General features: G+C 39.8%; 1 protein-coding gene and 1 pseudogene across 3 annotated transcripts in view; both read left to right on the forward strand.

Moving 5' to 3' along the window:
* TIPRL (TOR signaling pathway regulator) overlaps positions 1 to 4,357 on the forward strand; it is a 31,031-nt gene extending 26,674 nt beyond the window's left edge. For all 3 annotated transcript variants that reach the window (XM_033198607.1, XM_033198609.1, XM_033198608.1), the window contains 2 exons: positions 1,213 to 1,275; positions 2,198 to 4,357. In XM_033198607.1, the coding sequence (XP_033054498.1) occupies positions 1,213 to 1,275; positions 2,198 to 2,341 (207 nt within the window). In that variant the 3' untranslated portion in view covers positions 2,342 to 4,357. The remainder of the gene's footprint in view (positions 1 to 1,212; positions 1,276 to 2,197) is intronic.
* An 8,011-nt stretch (positions 4,358 to 12,368) lies between these two features.
* On the forward strand, positions 12,369 to 13,062 carry LOC117075859 (annotated as a pseudogene).
* The last annotated feature ends 6,356 nt before the right edge of the window (positions 13,063 to 19,418 follow it).

The following is a 19,418-nucleotide window of genomic DNA, read 5'->3' on the forward strand; positions in this document are numbered from 1 at the left end:
TTTTTTTTTTTTTTTAGTGGAGTGATGGGGTTTTGCCATGTTGACCAGGCTGGTCTTGAACTCTTGACCTCAAGTGATCCACCTGCCTCAGCCTCCCAAAGTGCTGGGATTACAGGCATGAGCTACCGCACCTGGCCTAAATGTTAAAAATACTCTTTTAATTAAACAACACTGAATTTTAGGAATTTATCCTAAAAGGATTCTTTTATATAATAATCTACAAATATTAATTGGACAATTACTCAGAGTTGTATGTACATGAATATTCACAGTAATATTGTTTATAGTAGCAGAAAGGAAGGAAAGTAGGAACTTAATGCCCATTAAATGGCCATTGATTAAATTGTTTCTATCCATATGGTATAAAAATACGTAATTATTAAAATTGGTTGCAGAGATTGATATTTAAGTAATTTTGAAAGATACTCATTTCAGTGTTGAACTTTAAAAAGCAAGTATGAATTTAGTTACATGAGATTCTCTGTAGAGATTTCTAAGTATTAAAGGTAGTGTTACCTATATGCTGTGATCACTGATGATTTATACTTTTTCTTTTATATTATTTGATTTTTTTCCTACAGTGACTATTAATCTGTTTTTATCAATACAAGAGAGTGAAACCTTAAAGGCATATAATTTTGTGGTTTTTCTTTTATTGAAAAGTGTTTCAAGAAGTAAATTATAGTAAATTGCTGTTATAAAACCTAACCAAAAATCTTCAATGGGAAAAACTGAAGTACAACAAAGGTGATTTTAAATAAGCTATTTGATAAGAGCTTTGTGGAATGGAAAAGAAAAAAATTTTAAAGCATAGTTTTGCAACATAAAAGCAGCACAATTATGTAGGTAAATGATAAGATGGCTTAAGGGAAAGATGTTTCAAACTTGAAGTAATTTTAAAATCTCTTGCATATTTTGTTTATATACATATTCTTTCAAAGTAAAATCTTTGCTATATTTCTCTTACATGGTAATTACTAAATCTGTTTACATATGTGTATCGTTATTACAATGTGTAGAAAGTGGAAATAATAATCCAGAGTTCTCGACGTGGATTAAATAGGAGTTATCTCAGTGTAGAACAAGATATTCTCATTAGACTGCACGCTGTTTTGACAACCTGTTCTAAAATGTAGGCGGTCTATTTGATAGAAAGGATTTTGTAAATCAGTATAATTAAATTTATTGAGACTTGTTTATTTTTAAATACAGGCTGACAAGACCTACATGTTACGAGAATATACATCACGAGAAAGCAAAATTTCTAATTTGATGGTAAATACTTAAATATCAGTTTTTAGACATTGAATTTTAATGTTTCATTTTAATTTAAGTAGTGTATACCCCTTACCCCAACCACCCAAGTTTATATCCCTAAACCCATTCATTCACCTAGTGGGGCTTTATAGGATATAAATTCTACTGGAGCATAACTTTTCTGACCTTACCTCAAATACAAGAACATTTAGAGCTGCTAGGTACTTAAGCCTCATCTAATCTAATTTTCACATTTTGTTCTGGAGAAACTGAAACCCAGAGGTGTGACTTACTCTGAGTCACATAACTGTCTGGTGATGGACGTTCTTTCCACTTACCACCCCGCCACCTTATTTCTTTCTACACAGTCTCCTTTTCTCTTCCTAAGATGTGGTGATTCTATACCATGATTTGTTTATTTTGGCATCATTTTTCTTTATTTTTTACTCCCCTGGGACCTGTGAAGCCTTCCTTAGAACTTAGGATTCTATAATGGGTTGCTTAAAAATTGATACTTGCCTATAAACTTGATTTTCTTTTTTTTTTTTACCTTTAGTACTTATTTCTGTCTGTGTATAGAATATACTTGGAACAGAAAAGTTACTTAGATTCTATTGTAGACTACATGCTGGGCTCTAATGGAAGACTAGTGTTTTCAAGTTAGAAAAGCAGCAGGTACATAGGGTTGGATTAATATATTAAATTCTCGCTACATTTGTGGGAACATTATAAATTATATAACCCTGTGATCTTTGATGAAATCATTCAGTAACAAAGTTGAATGATTCAGTAACAAGAAATACCTATTATTTTTAGGAGCACGTATGCATATATTGCACCTGATTTTAAAATTCCCATGCTTTATGAATGCTTGAATCAAAACATTCTCAAGAAATGTCAGTATAACTGAATATGCTAATATGATTTATGTATTTCCTAGCATGTTCCACCTTCCCTCTTCACGGAACCTAATGAAATATCCCAGTATTTACCAATAAAGGAAGCAGTCTGTGAGAAGCTAATATTTCCAGAAAGAATCGATCCTAACCCAGCAGACTCACAGAAAAATACACAAGTGGAATAGAATGTGATACAACATATACTCCCTGTGGAATCTGACCGGACACCTTGGCTATTTGTAAGGGGTTATTTTTATTATGATAATTAATTGCCTTGTTTATGTACAGATTTTGTGTAGCCTTAAAGGAAACAAAAAATAAAGATCGTTACAGGCAGGTTTCACTCAACTGCTATTTGTACTGTCTGTCTTCACATTCATATTCCAGATTTACATTTTCTGGAATTAAATTTGGATGATTCTAAATTATCACAAAGTGGGACCTCAGCAGTAGTGTTGTGTGTGTCTCATGAGCAGTGAGCACAGTCTGCATTCATCATTAAACACTATCTTCTACCATGAGGAGGTTAATGTAAATCACCAAATCCCAATGCCTTGTGACTTTCATAGGATTCCTGATCGTGCATGTTGATGGACTAGCTCTCCACTTTGGGCTTTCTGATATTTATTCACACCTCTGAAGTTATAACTTGCCACATACAAAATTAGTCTCATAGTGTAGTGAACTTCACCCCAAAAATTTTGAAAATGTATTTCCCCCCTGTTTTAAATTGGCTTTGAAATTAAAAAAAAAAAAAAAAAATTAGACTTAGTACCAGAACCAAAAATACCTAGATTATTATATACATAGAAACAGGAATATGGTTTACCACTGATAGGTAGGAGTTATCTGTCCTCCATCTTTAGGTGCTTTTTCTTAAGTGTGGTTCTACTTATACTGATATTTTTAATTTCCATCTTCATGCAACCTCAGAGTGAATAAACCCCTTAAATTTGGTGCTGGTTGGAAAAGTCTAAAGGGTTTATTAGGGGTCGTTTTTAGCAAATATTACATCAATCCTTAAAGCAGCAAGATTGATTTTCTGCTTAAAATATTTGGGAAGATAGGTGAGGAGGAGGAGGGGGTTTTAAAATATAAGAGCCAGTTTTTCTATATTAAGGTGCATATTTATAACATTACAGGGGATGAAGTAAAATGTAATTAATTAGCACAAGACTTAGGGAGTACAGAAAGTACACAGAAATAAATTTCAATTCCATTTGATTATTTTGATAATGACCCCTTAGTCATTTTATATTCTTGTCTGCCTTTCTAGAAAAATGGTCTTCATAAAGTGAAAAGTGATTAAAAAGCACCAAATAAATTATTTGAAGTGGATTTTTAAAAATAATTTTTTGAAGGGCAGGGGGAAAATTCACCCCTTTTCTGATTTGAAATATGTTGTACATATTTCCATATGATGGATAAATCATTAAGTAAGAATATTTGATTTAAAGTATTAGCAAAACTCTTCAGGTATTTGCCTGAAGACGAATTTTAACAAAACATATACACTTGGATATCCGTCATTGCTCAAACTCTGGTGTATTGCTGGAGCCAATAGGCAGGGTATATTTTATTAGCTAAATTTGGTATTTGTCTTCTGCCTTCTGTATCACCTCCAAGCTACAGGAAATCAGGATTTTGTTGGCTTTAAGAAAACACATGGTATGTTCACTGTATATTAAATATACCTGTATTTAATGTTTTCTCTTAGGACAGAAAAGTACGCACACACACACATTGTGCTCAGCTTACTTTCTGTTTTATATTATTTGCCATTCAGATTTGAACAGAACAGACTCTTCATGCAAACTATATGAAATGAAAAACATGTAAGACTCTTCATTAGTTGGAGTTTCTGGGCAATATCATGTGTGTGTGTGTACAGACACATTTTTTTTTTTTTAACTTGTTGATTCAGATGTCTTGGTCCCTGAATAGTCCTAGATTACTTATTTTGAGAATTCATTGTTAAAAATTACAGGGAATTAAAATAATTGCCTTTTTTTTTTTAGAGGGTAAGAAATGGATAGAACGAGTATGCCTTTGAAAAATTTATTAGTTTATTCTTGTGGAGAATACCAAGAAAATGTGTATTTGCCCATTGCTAAATATGATATATGCCATTTTATATTTATTTGTCCCAAGTGTCTTTTTGTAAGAGGAGAATAAACAATAAGGAATTATTGATTAATGTTTTACTATTTCATTTATTTGAGTTTTTCTTAGAGCTTAATTAAAGAAGAGTGGTTTGGGGTATACTTTTCTTATTTGTGCGTTATGTTTTGAACTCAGTCAACGCTGTAGACAGAGTCTCCAGGCAGGTTATAAATTAAAACCTAACTGATGGTTCACAATACAATTTCCCAGTTTGCCTTTGTGCTCTTGCCTCTCCTCTCCCTCTGTTCCTTAATATTTCCATGGATGTTTTTAACGTATTTTCTCTATGTTGGGTTAATGTTTTTCGTTTTTGAAAATATGAATACCTGTCATATGTATTAGTTTTGAGTACTGTATGTACAATTACGGTGCTAGGTATAATGGATTACAACAATAAAGCAATGTAGTATATGTTTTTGTGGGGTTAAAGTCTAATGGAAGAGACAAAGTAAAAAAATTACTAGTTTTAATATGTGCAGTAATGGAAATGATACTGACTTAACAGAGTAACAAAAAATCAACTAACTTTAATAGAGGTAGTCAGAGCTTTGCTTCTGAAGAAGATGTGGAAAACCTCAAGAGACTGTCATTCCCATTTTAACAAGGAGAAAAGGCTGGGTCATCCGTAAAATTAAAGCTTTTTTTCTTGAGCATATCAAAGAACTGAAATTACGAGGCAAACAAACCAAATCCCAAAGAGTGATTAAGTCCTACAAGGATAGATGGGACATACTTGATTTGTTTTTCTAAAGACCACCAGAGCGGGCACAAAAGAACCAGGGAGTAGGCAAGTGTAGGAGCAAAACTGCAAGTTTATTTTGGTCACCTAAGGTGTGGGAAAGAGGTCTGTCGGCCTCCGGCAAAGAAGGCCGACAGAGTCCTCGGTGGGGCGCTCGGACGGAGTTCCTGCAGTCCTGACATCCCGACAGGAGTGGAGGACTGAGGAAGGCGCGCCTGGCGTCTGTCCGGAGCGGCTTTTCTAGGAGTGGGAGGGCAATAGGCGGGGCACGGGCGTGTGGGGGGGCGTTCCGCAGGTGCGACCAGGTAAATCTTGGTCTCTTCGGATTGACGTCACCTGGCGCATGCCCGGTTGGTCTGCACCCCTCCCTGGGCGCTGGCTGCATTTTCGCGCACGCGCGGGAAGGGAAAAGTTGGTGAAGAAGAACCCGGAAGTGCACCATCTTGCCTCCATTCGTCCAAACAATACTGACTGTTTAACCTTAGGAAGAACCCAAGAGAAAGAGATGGCCTTTATATAAACAGGTAAGAAAACATTAGCAAAAATTTTAACAAATTCCTAAAGTGTATGTGTGGGCTAGCATACTAGTTTGGAATAGCCAAGAATCTGAAATAAGGGAACTTCATACACACTAACAAGTTCTTTCCCAAGGGCCTACACTGGGCCTCAAGAAAGCCTGGAAGCAGGGTGGGGAACTAGAAAGTCTCAGTAGGTGGTTTAAGCAAACAGAAGGTAGTTAGCTGCCTTGAAACCCTGCCTACTTTGAAGCTCTTCTCTTGAATGATGCAAAAGCCTTAGGCTACTGTAGGGAGGAGCAACAATCCATATCATTCCTGGGGCCCAGGCAGAAATTCATTGCTCTGGGGTAGGAATGTAGACAAAATGCACCTGCTTTTGGGAGAGAGGTAGGAAATGTTCTGCCTTCAGGACACAGGAAAACAATATTACTTCTAGAGGAGTAGAAGCAAAAATTGACCTTGGAGGAGGGGCGGAAAATCTAGGCCCAAGATGCCACATGGATAAAGAGGTCTGCTCCCAGTGGGGAATGGGCATGAAATTGTTGCACAAGACCAACAATAGATTTGAAACAGATTTTGACTACTGTTGAGAAGTGGTGCAGGAATGTTGAGAAAGCCACATCCCTGTGGGCCAGGCTCACAAAGCCTCCCTAAGACTCAGACTAGCCAAAGACAAAAAAACCTGTCTCTGCTACAAGCCTAGCACTAAGTAACAAGGAATGCCAGTCTGTTGTTGAGGAAGCAGCAGGGGTGTAAATATAGATCCTCTCTGTGGTGTAGGCATACAGGGATCCCTGAAAATTGAGGGTGGGACTCAGAAAAGTCCTCCTGTACTCCAGGTGCGCTATAAGCATAAGGTAATAGCAGTCAAGCACTGGAAGAATTTGAAGCCTGTAGTATACTGAAGATAGTGACAGCATTAATCCAACTCAAACCCCTAAAACTGGTGTTTACACTGACACAATTTCCAAACTAGTGGTCTCTGTGTTAATGCATTTTGCATTGCTATAAAGGAATACCTGAGGCTGGATAATTTATAGACAAGAGGTTTATTTTGGCTCGTGGTTCTACAGATTATACAAGAAACGGTGCCAGCATTTGCTTCTGGTTAGGCCTCAGGAAGCTTTTACTTGTGGCAGAAGGAAAGGGGAGCTGATGTGTCACATGACAAGAGCAGGAGCAAGAGAGATGCGAAGTTCTTATTTATTTATCTTATTTTATTTATTTATTTTTTGAGATAGTGTCTCAGTCTGTCACCCAGGCTGGAGTTCCGTGGCACCGTTTCAGCTCACTGCAGCCTCCGCCTCCTGGGTTCAAGGGATTCTTATGCCTCAGCCTCCTGAGTAGCTGGGATTACAAGCATGCGCCACCAAGCTTGGCTAATTTTTGTGTTTTTAGTAGAGATGGGGTTTCACCATGTTGGCCAGGCTGGTCTCGAACTCCTGACTTCAAGTGATCCACCCACCTTGGCCTCCCAAAGTGCTGGGATTATAGGCATGAGCCACCACGCCTGGCCCAAGCTCTTTTTAAAAAACCAGCTTTCACGTGAACTAATGGAGAACTCATTACCCTAAAGAGGGCACCAAGCTGCTCATGAGGGATCCCTCGCATGACCCAAACACCTCTTACCAGGCCCTACTTCCAACATCAAGAATCACTTTTCAACATGAGATTCGGAAGGAACAAACATCCAAACTATATCCGTCTGACAGAAGTGTGTGCATTTCCAGGTATAACACAATCTACCTTATTCCTTCTGTTATACACGAGTCTGGCATTCAATCAAAAACCAAAAGAATCCAATTCAGAAATGAAACAGAGGTTGGGACTAGCAGACCCTAAGACAATCAATTAATATATTAACATATCTGGTGGAAAAGGTGGGAAATAATGAACAGATAGTGAATTTCAGCAGAGAAGTGGGTAAAAAAGGGTGAAATGGAAACACCAGATATACATACATAAAAAGGTTGGCCAGGCACTGTGGCTTATACCCTGTAATCCCAGCACTTTGGGAGGCCAAGGCAGATAGATCAGTTGAGACCAGGAGTTCGAGACCAGCCTGTCTAACATGGGGAAACCCCAGCTCTACTAGAAATACAAAAAATTAGCCAGGGGTGGTAGCACACACCTATAATCCCAGCTACTCAGGAGGCTGAGGCATGAGAATTGCTTGAACCCGGGAGGCGGAGGTTGCAGTGAGCTGAGATCGTGCCACTGCACTCTTGCCTGGGCAACAGAGCGAGACTCTGTGTCAAAAAAAAAAAAAAAAAGGCCACAATATTGGAGATAGAGAATTTCTTCAAACTTGATATAGCTGAAGAATTCATGAACTTGAAAAGAGGTCAATAGCAAGTATCTAAACAGACAAAGCAAAAGAGAGTAGTGGTGGGGATACAGGACAGAGCGTCCAAGAACTGTGGGGTAAGATCAAATAGCCTGATGTACAGGCAAACCTTGAAAATATTACAGTTTGGCTCCAGACCACTGCCATAAAACAAATATAATAAAGCAAGTCACATTAATTTTTTTGTTAATGAGTACATATAAAAGTTATGTTTAAACTATACCATAGTCTATTAAGTGTGCAATAGCATTATGTCTAAAGAAAAACAACATACCTACCTTAATTTAAAAATGCTTTATCAAAACAAAATGCTAATAATCATCTGACCCTTCAGCAAGTAGCAGTAGAGGATCTTGCTTTGAGTTGATGGCTGCTGACTGATGATGGCTGTGGCAATTTCTTAAAATAAGACATCGATGGCCAGGTGTGGTGGCTCACGCCTGCAATCCCAGCATTTTGGGAGGCCGAGGCGGGTGGATCACCTGAGGTTGGAGTTTCAAGACCAGCCGGACCAACAAGGAGAAACCCTATCTCTACTAAAAATACAAAATTAGCTGGGTATGGTAGCACATGCCTGTAATCCCAGCTACTCAGGAGGCTGAGACAGGAGAAACTTGAACATGGGAGGCGGAGGTTGCAGTGAGCTGAGATCACATCATTGCACTCCAGTCTGGGCAACAGGAGCGAAACTCCATCTCAAAAAAAAAAAGAGACATTCAACCTTCTTAGATCCTGCCACTACTTTATCAACTAAGTAACTAAGAATATGTCATATTCTAATCCTTTGTTGCCATTTCAACAATGCTTACAGTATCTTCAACAGTAGATTCCATCTCAAGAAACCATTTTTGTTGTTTATCCATAAGAAGCAACTCCTCATCTGTTAAAGTTTTGTCATGAATTTGCAGTAATTCTGTCACACCTTTAGGTTCTGCTTATAATTGTAGTTCTCTTGCTATTTCCACCACATATGCAGTGACTTCCTCCACTGAAGTCCTGAACCTCTGAAAGTCATCCACAAGGGTTGGAATCAACTTCTTCCCAACTCCTATTAAACTGTTGACATTTTGACCTCCTTCCATGAATCACAAATTGGCATCTGGAATGGTGAATCCTTTCCAGAAAGTTTTCAGTTGACTTTGCCTGGATCCATGAGAGGAATCACTATCTATGGCAGCTATAGCCTTATGAAATGTATTTCTTAAGAAATAAGACTTGAAATTTGAAATGACTCTTTGATCTGTGGGCTGCAGATTGTATATTGTGTTACAAGGCATGAAAACACAGCATTCATCTCCTGTACATCTCTATCACAGCTCTTGGTTGACCAGGTACATTGTCAATGAGCAGTAATATTTTGAAAGGAATCTATGGCCGGGCGCAGTGGCTCACACCTGTAATCCCAGCACTTTGGGAGGCCGAGACGGGCAGATCACAAGGTCAGGAGATCGAGACCATCCTGGCTAACCCGGTGAAACCCCGTCTCTACTAAAAAATACAAAAAAACTAGCGGGCGAGGTGGCAGGCGCCTGTAGTCCTGGCTACTCGGGAGGCTGAGGCAGGAGAATGGCGTAAACTCGGGAGACGGAGCTTGCAGTGAGCTGAGATCCGGCCACTGCACCCAGCCTGGGCGACAGAGCGAGACTCTGTCTCAAAAAAAAAAAAAAAAGGAATCTTTTTTTCTGAACAATAGGTCTCAATACTGGGCTTAAAATATTTGGTGAACGAGGCTGTAAAGAGATGTGCTGTTATCCAGGCTTTGTTGTTCCATTTATAGAGCACAGGTGGTGGCAATTGATCATAATTCTCAGCTCTAGAATTTTCAGAATGGTAAATGAACATTGAACATTGGCTTCTACTTATAGTTACCACTGCATTAGCCCCTAACAAGAGAGCCAGACTGTCCTTTGAAGCTCTGAAGCCAGGCATTGGCTTCTTCTCTCTAGCTATAAAAGTTCTAGATGGCATCTGCTTCTTATAGAAGGCTGTTTCATCTACCTTGAAAACCTATTGTTTAGCCACTTTCATCAATGATCTTAGCTAGATCTTCTGGATAACTTGCTGCAGTTTCTACCCCAATCAACACTTTCTGCTTCTCCTTGCTCTTTTATGCTGTAGAGACAGCTTCTTTCCTTAAACCTTATGAACCAACCTCTGTTAGCTTCAAACTTTTATTCTGCAGCTTCCTCACCTCTCTCAGCCTTGTGGAATTGAAGAGAGCTAGGACCTTGCTCTCGGTTTGTCTTTGGCTTAAAGGAATGTTGTGGCTAGTTTGATCTTTTATCCACATCACTAAAACTTTCTCAGTGTCAGTGGTAAGGCTGTTTTGCTTTCTTATCATTTAGGTATTCTCTGGAGTAGCACTTTTCATTTCCTTCAAGAGCTTTTCCTTTGCATTCACAACTTGGCTAACTCATACTAGATGACTGGCTGTCATCCTATCATACCTTCCTCACTAAGCTTAATCATTTCTAGCCTTTGATTTAAAGTGAAAGACATGTGACTCTTCCTTTCACTTAAACACTTAGAGGTCATTGTAGGGTTATTAACTGGCCTAATTTCAATATTGTTGTGTCTCAGGGAACAGAGAGGCCTGAGGAGAGGGAGAGAGATGGGACAATGGCAGGTCAATGGACCAGTCACAGCACATACAACATTTATCGATTAAGTTCATTGTCTTACATAGGCAGAATTGTTGATATCCCCAAACAATTACAGTAGTAACATCAAGGATCACTCATCACGGATCACCATACAATCAATGCAATATCTGTGAGGCACAATCAACCAAAGTACAAAAAAATGAGATACACCTGTATGTAATTAAAGTCCAAGAGAAAACAGAAACGGCCTGTGGGATAAGAAATATCAGTAGAGGCTGGGCGCAGTGGCTCACGCCTGTAATCCCAGCACTTTGGGAGGCCGAGGCGGGTGGATCATGAGGTCAACAGATCAAGACCATCCTGGTCAACACAGTGATACCCCGTCTCTACTAAAACTACAAAAATTAGCCGGGTGTGGTGGCGCACACCTGTAGTCCCACCTACTCGGGAGCCTGAGGCAGAAGAATTGCTTGAACCCGGGAGGCGGAGGTTGCAGTGAGTCGAGGTCACACCACTGCACTCCAGCCTGGTGATAGAGCGAGACACTGTCTCAAAAAAAAAAAAAAAAAAAAAAAAGAGAAATATCAGTAGAGATAATGGCCAAGTATTTTCCAAAGTTAATGAAGAACAGTAACTCACAGGTCCCTGAATTCCAGAAATTCCACATTGTGAGTCAAACTGCTGAAACCAAAGATAAGAGTTAATCTCTCAAAGACAGTTGGAAGAAAAAGAAACATTATATACAGAAAAAGGAACACATAAGAATTATAGCCAACTTCTGGTCAGAGAGTAAATGAGCAAGAAAATAATGGAGCAAAGGTCTATGCAAGGAGCTTGCAAGTCATTCCATCCTAACAATAACGAAGATGCTGGACAAAGTGAAGACAACTCTTCTTGGATCCCTCAGAAAAGTGAGGTTACAGGGCAAAATACTACTCCCAAAATTGAAGAGACAGAAAAATACAGAGAATTGCAACTTGATAGAGCAGGAACTCAGAAGCAAAAACCTCCGTGGGCACTAGTGTCAGGGTTGGGAAATCTAAATTGTACTTGACAAATAGCTGGAGGCTCAGTGTGGACAAGTCTGAGATTAAAAACTGCAGGGGGGCCAGGTGTGGTGGCTCACATCTGTAATCCCAGCACTTTGGAGCCCAAGACAGCAGATCACCTGAATTCAGGAGTTCAAGACCAGCCTGGCCAACATGGCAAAACCCCATCTTTACTAAAAATACAAAAATGGCATGCGCCTGTAATTTCAGGTACTTGGGAGGCTGAGGCAGGAGAATTACTTGAACCCAGGAGGCAGAGGTTGCAGTGAGTCGAGATCACACCATTGCACTCTAGCCTGGGCAACAGAGTGAGACTCTATCTCAAAAAATAAAATAAAACAAATAAATAAAAATAAATAAAAACTCCAGGGGGACCCAGTCATGTCATAGAGCAATTTCCACACTTCTCTGAGTTTTACCTCCAGGCACTCAATCAGGTTCTCACAGTAAAGACTGGCCAAAATCCTTTGGGAGTTCTTTTTTTTTTTTTTTTTTTTTTTTTTGAGACGGAGTCTCGCAGTCGCCCAGGCTGGAGTGCAGTGGCCGGATCTCAGCTCACTGCAAGATCCGCCTCCCGGGTTTACGCCATTCTCCTGCCTCAGCCTCCCGAGTAGCTGGGACTACAGGCGCCCGCCAACTCGCCCGGCTAGTTTTTTCTATTTTTTAGTAGAGACGGGGTTTCGCCGTGTTAGCCAGGATGGTCTCGATCTCCTGACCTCGCGATCCACCCGTCTCGGCCTCCCAAAGTGCTGGGATTACAGGCTTGAGCCACCGCGCCCGGCCAATCCTTTGGGATTTCATCAGGGGAAGGGGACAAGGAACCATTTTGAAATATGCTAGAACTTTCTGTTCTTAACAAGGCCTGCCCTTGAGAGAAATTGTTTTACCAGAGCCTAATCTAGTAAAGTTTTTTCAGAGTCTTACTGATTTGGGGGAAGAGAAATATCCAACTCCAGCCAGCTCTAGTTATCCTGTTCCACCTAATGGTGGTGAGGGAGGTACTGAGAAGCACTTGTGAAGTTCACAGTCCAGAGGCACGGGCTCATTAAAGGACTGAGACTGAATCCTATTTGACCTTTGAACTCGCAAAGACTTTCTTCTTCCTCTTTTGCTGATGTTTACAGGCACTCAGAATGGTCCAGTGTTTGATATACCATCGTAGGCTTTCCTACAATATAGCCTCTAACAAAACTGGGCTGTCCCGAACCCCAGGTAATAGAATTGTTTACTTTTATACCAAGAAGGTTGGGAAAGCACCAAAATCTGCATGTGGCATGTGCCCAGGCAGACTTCGAGGGGTTCATGCTGTGAGACCTAAAGTTCTTATGAAATTGTCCAAAACAAACAAACAAAATTGTCAGAGAATATGGTGGTTCCATTTGTGCTAAATGTGTTCATGACAGGATCAAGCATGCTTTCCTTATCGAGGAACAGAAATTGTTGTGAAAGTGTTGAAGGCACAAGCACAGAGTCAAAAAGCTAAATAAAAAATGAAACTTTTACTGGGCATGGTGGCTCACACCTGTAATCCCGTACTTTGGAAGCTGAGGCAGGCAGATCACAAGGTCAGGAGTTTGAGACCAGCCTGACCAACATGGTGAAACCCTGTCTCTACTAAAAATACAAAAATTAGCTGGGCATGGTGGCATGCACCTGTAATCTCTGCTACTCGGGAGGCTGAGACAGGAGAATTGCTTGAACATGGGAGGCAGAGGTTGCAATGAGCCCTGCACTCCAGCCTGGGTGACAGAATGAGACTTCTTCTCAAAAAAAAAAAAAAAAAGGAAGAAACTTTTTTGAATAATAAAAATGAAAAGACTTAAAAAAAAAAGACTGAGACTTAATCATAGGACTATGAAATACTTTTCCTTCCCACACATCTTCCCACACATTACTAAAGGCCTTTTTACTACAGCCCCTTTTACGTACTACATCATGTTCAGGTATCAAGAAACAAAAACTACAAGGCAGACTAAAAGGCAAAACAGAACAAAAACTCCACAGTTTTAAGAGACAGAGCTGTCCTCAGAACCAGATTCATATATGACAGGGATATTGAAATGGTGAGACCATGAACCTAAAACAACTATGATTCATATGCTAAAGACTCTAGTGAATAAAGTAGACAGCCTTCTAGAACAGATGGGCAATGGTAAGCAGAGAAATGGAAATTCTAAGCATAAATGTAATGCCAGAAATAAAAACACTGCAGCAGAAATGAAGAATGCTTTTGATGGGTCTATTAATAGATTGGACATGGCTGAGAAAATAATCTCTGAACTTGAGTGTATCTCAATAGAAACTTCCAAAATGGAAGAGCAAAAAGAAAAAAAAGATTGAAAAAAAAATCCCAACAGAAAATCCAAGAATGATGGGGCAACTACAAAAGGTGTTATATAAGTGGAATGAAAATACCACAAGGGCTAGGCACAGTGGCTCACACTTGTAATTCCAGCACTTTGGGAGGCCGAGGTGGGTGGATCACCTGAGATCAGGAGTTCGAGACCATCCTGGCCAACATGGTGCAACCCTGTCTCTAATAAAAACACAAAAATTAGCCAAGCATGGTGGCGGGTGCCTGTAATCTCAGCTACTCGGGAGGCTGAGGCAGGAGAATTGCTTGAGCCTGGGAGGTGGAGGTTGCAGTGAGCTGAGACTGTGCCACTGCACTCCAGCCTGGGCAACAGAGCGACCCTCTGTATCATAATAAAAATAAAAAAGAAAATACCAGAAGGAGGCCAGGCACAGTAGCTCACATCTGTAGGCAGAGGTTGCAATGAGCCGAGATTACACCACTGCACTCCAGTCTGGGCAACAGAGCGAGACTTCATCTCAAAAAAGAAAATACCAGAAGGAGAAGACAAATAAAAAGACAGAAGAAATACTTGAAGCAATAATGACTGAGAATTTCTGCAAATTAATGTCAGATATCAAATCACAGATTCAGGAATCCCAGAGAACACTACACAGGATAAATGCCAAGACAATAATAACCACAATTATCACCACAAAAAAACACGACACCTAGGAATACCATATTTTAAAAGTCTTATATTTTAAAAGTCTTTAAAAAGTCAGAGGAAAAAGATACCTTACCTACAGGGTAAAAAAGATAAAAATTATACCCAACTTCTCCTCAGAAACGTGCAAGCAAGGAGGTCAGTGAAATTTAGTGTTGAGAGAAAAAAACTACCAATCTAGAATTCTGTGTCCTGTGAAATGATTCTTCAGAGGTGAAGGAGAAGTACGGACCTTCTCAGATGAACAAAAACTGAAGAAGTTTGTTGCCAGTAGATCTGCCTTACAATACATGTTAAAAGTTCTTCAGAGAAAAGAAAAATGATATAGGTCAGAAACTTGGAGCTGCATAAAGAAAGAAAGAGTCTATCTATCTATCTATAGAAAGAGCATATCCATCCATCCATCCATCTATCTATCTATCAATCATGTATCTATTTATCCATCTATCTACCTATCACCTATTCTATCTATCTATCTATCTATCTATCTATCTATCTATCTATCTATCTATCTCTGTCTGTCTGCCTGCCTGCCTGCCTATATAACTACTTACCTACCTTCCTACCTATCTATCCAGCCACTTATCCAGCTATCTAAATAGATTTATTGTAAAGAGTTAGATCATGTAATTATGGATGCTGAGAAGTTCCCAGATGTGCAGCCAGCAAGCTTTAGGAGAACCTATGGTATAGTTCCAGTATAAGTCTGAAGGCCTGAGAATCAGGAGAGCCAGTGGTGTCAGTTCCAGTCCAAAAGCCAGTAGGCTTGAGACCCAAGAAGAGCCATTGTTTCAGCTCAAGTTCAAAGAAAGTAAGAGACTGATGTCCTTGCTCAAGGCAGGCAGGCAGGAGATGTTCCCTTTACTTGGCCTTTCTGATCTATTCAGGCATTCAGTGGATTGGACAAGACCCACCCACATCAGGGAGGGCAGTCTAATTTGTAGTCTTTACTCAGTTTACCAATGCAAATGTTACTCTCATTCAGAAACCCCCTCACAGATATACCCAGAATAGTGTTTGACCAAATGTCCGGGCACCCTGTGGCCTAGTCAAGTTCACACATAAAATTCACCATCACAGTGACATTCTGGAAAGGCAAAACCATTGGCAGAAATCAGATCAATTGTTGCAAGAGGGGGAAGTATTGCATATGAAAGGATATGAGTGAAATTTTAGGTGTGATGGAATTTACTAAATTTTTATTGTGGTGATACATGACCATATAGGTTTGTCAGAGCTCATTGAATTGTATACCTAAAAAAGGCAAATTTCTTTATATGTAAGTATACTTTGATAAACATGAATTTAAGAACAAAAAAGAATTTGAAGAACAATTGAAAGAAGAATAAGAAGAAGGCTGGGCACCATGGCTCCTGCTCATAATCCCAGCACTTTAGGAGGCTGAGATGGGAGGATTGCTTGAGCCCAGGAGTTTGAAACCAGCCTGGGAAACACAGGGAGACCTCATCTCTACAAAAAATAAAACACAGTAGCCAGGAATGGTGGCACATGTCTGTCATCCCTGAAACTTGGGAGGCTGAGGTGGGAGGATTGTTTGAGTCCGAGAGGTTGAGGCTTCAGTAAGCAGTGATCATGCCACTGCACTCGAGCCTGGGCAACAGAGTGAATTCCCATCCCAAAATAATAATAAGAAGAAGAAGAAAAAAAATAAGAGGTAGTTTGGGCAGTATACTGAGGGCATGTTATTTAAACTGAATCCTGAAGGTAAAAATAATTTAGGGATGGGATATATTTGGGGTGGGAAGAGTTTGTAAGAGAGGAAACAATGGAGAAAAGTCAATGAAAAGATGGCATACTTATGGAAGCGGAGAGAGGTGTGTTGCTTGAGCACAAGATGAGACTGAAGAGATTGGCTAACGTTAGATTATGCAGCATTTTGTACTCCATGTTTAAGAAGGATAGATTTTATTTTGATGCAATAAGAAATAATGAAAAGTTAGGCATAGAGGGCAAGAGATCTGACATTTTCAATTCATGTTAGCCACTAGGTGGGGAACGGATTGAAGGTATTTAGAGGAGTAGCAGTCAACTTAGGAGGTTGTTTCAGTAGGCAACAGGAGTGATAATGCTGTGTGATCTAGAGCTGTGGTAGTGGATATGAGGAAAAGTGGACTCAAAGTATATTTTGAAGACTGAAATTTATTGGATTTCCTTATGAATTCAACTTTAGGAATGAAGGAAATGGAAGAATGAAGGAGGATGTTTAAGTTTCGGTCTTGACCAGTTAGGAGGCTATTGGTGCTGTGTAATGTGATGAGAACAGAGAGGAGGGAGAAGTTAGAGGAATTAAAATTCCTCTTGAACATGTTAGATTTGGAATGCCTAAGACATCCAAATGAAAATGTTTAATATGTAGTTTCTTTCTTTCTTTTCTTTCTTTCTTTCTTTCTTTCTTTCTTTCTTTTTCTTTCTTTCTTTCTTTCTTTCTTTCTTTCTTTCTTTCTTTCTCTTTCTTTCTTCTTTCTTCTTTCTTTCTTTCTTTCTTTCTTTCTTTTCTTTCTTTCTTTCTTTTTCCTTCCTTCCTTCTTTCCTTCCTTCCTTCCTTCCTTCCTTCCTTCTTTCTTTCTTTTGACACAGAGTCTCACTCTGTTGCTCAGGCTGGAGTGCAGTGGCACAATCTTGGCTCACTGCAACCTCTGCCTCCCAGGTTCAAACCATTCTCCTGCTTCAGCCTCCTAAGTAGCTGGGACTACAGGTACACACCATCATGCCAACTAATTTTTGTATTTTCAGTAGAGGCAGCATTTTACCATGTTGGCCAGGCTGGTCTTGAACTTCTGGCTTCACATGATCTGCACGCCTCGGCCTCCCAAAGTGCATGGATTACAGGCATGAGCCACTGCACTCGGCCTAATGTGTAGTTCAATGGGCAACTGAATCTGTAGCTCAAGAGATACCTGAACTAAAAAAAGAAATTGAGAATTATCACCGATATAGGTAACTTTTAAAGTCGTATAAATGAATGAAATCACTTAAAGAATGTTGACAAAGAAATGAAGAGTTTCTTTCCTTTCAAATGCTGCAAACACGCTCCACCAGATTCTTAGTCAGGCCAAGAAGCACCTGAGCTTGATCCCCTCTTTGTGTTTATTGGAGCTGAAGGTACTGGAGCAGCACTGTGTATCTTGTGTCTGGCATTGTTCAATCCAGATGTTAGTTGATGGAAAGAATAATCCAGAACCCTGAAACAAACTGGTCCCAATGATCCATACAAGTTCTACTCAGTGAATGTGGATTACAGCATACTGAAGAAAGAAAGTCCAGATTTCTAAATGTCTCCCTATAAAGCCACTTTAGAATGAAGGTCTTCCAGACCTCATCTGCACAATTTTCCACTTAATCAGGAAACATTTCTCCTCTAAATGCATGAAATCATGTTGATATATTGAATTGGAGATTATACTGGTCAATTAGTATCTGAAACTTGAAAAAAACTAAAAAGAAAAAGAAATAAAAAAGGCCTTGGAGGGATCCCTGAACAACACTTGGAGATCAAGAGAGGAGAAGGAATAGCCAATGTAGAAACCAGGAGAGTACAGTAACATAGAAGCTAAGGGAAGAGAAGAATGTTTCTAGGAAGGAGTTGGCATCTGAATTGAATGCTGTTAAGGGAACTATTAATAGTAAGATGACTGGAGTTTTTATTGGCAGTATAGCGATATTGCTGATTTTTTTTTTCTTTTTATTGAGACATGGTCTTGCTCTGTTGCTCAGGCTGGAGTATAGTGGCATGATCACAGCTCACAGCAGCCTCAACCTCCCCAGGCTCAGATGATCCTCCTACCTCAGCCTCCTTGGTAGCTGCAACTACAGGTGCACACCACCACATCCAGTTAATTTTTTTGTATTTTTTGCAGCAACAGGTTTTCGTCATGTTGTCTAGGCTGGTTTTGAAATCCTGGGCTCAAATGATCTGCCTGAGTCAGCTTCCCAAAGTGCTGGGATTATGAGCCACCACTCCTAGCCTGATATTGCTAATTTTATACAGTTTTGGGGGAGTGATGACAGCAGAAGCCAGACTGGACTTTGAAAATGAAATATGAAGATAGATCTCTCAACAAAATTGCTTTAAAAGTAACAGGCTGGTAGCTAGGGATTTGTGGGTATAGTCATGTCTATGGGAATAGCTCAATAATCAGATTGGTGATTCAGGAGAGGGGATAACCAATGGAGCAGTGTTATGCAAATAAGGCAAATTAAAGCCTCATTTTAAATAATTGTTTATTAGTCATTTCTCACATTAACGTTTAAAGGATTGTTATTAAGACCATCAAAATAAGGTTACAGATAATGCTGCTTCCAGAAAATAGAAATAGTCTAGTTTTTTTCCTTAAGTACTTAACCACATAGCTTCCCTCAGTGATTCACAAAATACCAAAATCTTTCCCTAATCTTTCGTATGATCACAAATTTAGCTGTCTGGAGGACTTGATACTCTTTATAAATGTGAGGCATGAGGCCTGTCGTCTTAGGGCCTTCCTTCTTTTTTTTTTTTTTTTGAGATGGCGTCTCTGGCTGGAGTACATTAGTGTGATCTCAGCTCAATGCAACCTCCATTTCCTGGGTTCAAGTGATTCTCCTGCCTCAGCCTCCTGAGTAGCTGGGATTACAGGCATGTGCTACCATGCCTGGCTAATTTTTGTATTTTTAGTACAGACAGGGTTTCACTGTGTCGGCTAGGCTTGTCTCGGACTCTTGACCTCAGGCAGTCTGCCTACCTCAGCCTCCTAAAGTGCTGGAATTATAGGCATGAGTTGCCATGCCCAGCCTTTTTTTTTTTTTTTTTTTTTTTTTAGAGACAG

The sequence above is a fragment of the Trachypithecus francoisi genome, unplaced genomic scaffold, assembly GCF_009764315.1.
Source record: "Trachypithecus francoisi isolate TF-2019V2 unplaced genomic scaffold, Tfra_2.0 Lachesis_group5, whole genome shotgun sequence".
NCBI lineage: Eukaryota > Metazoa > Chordata > Mammalia > Primates > Cercopithecidae > Trachypithecus > Trachypithecus francoisi.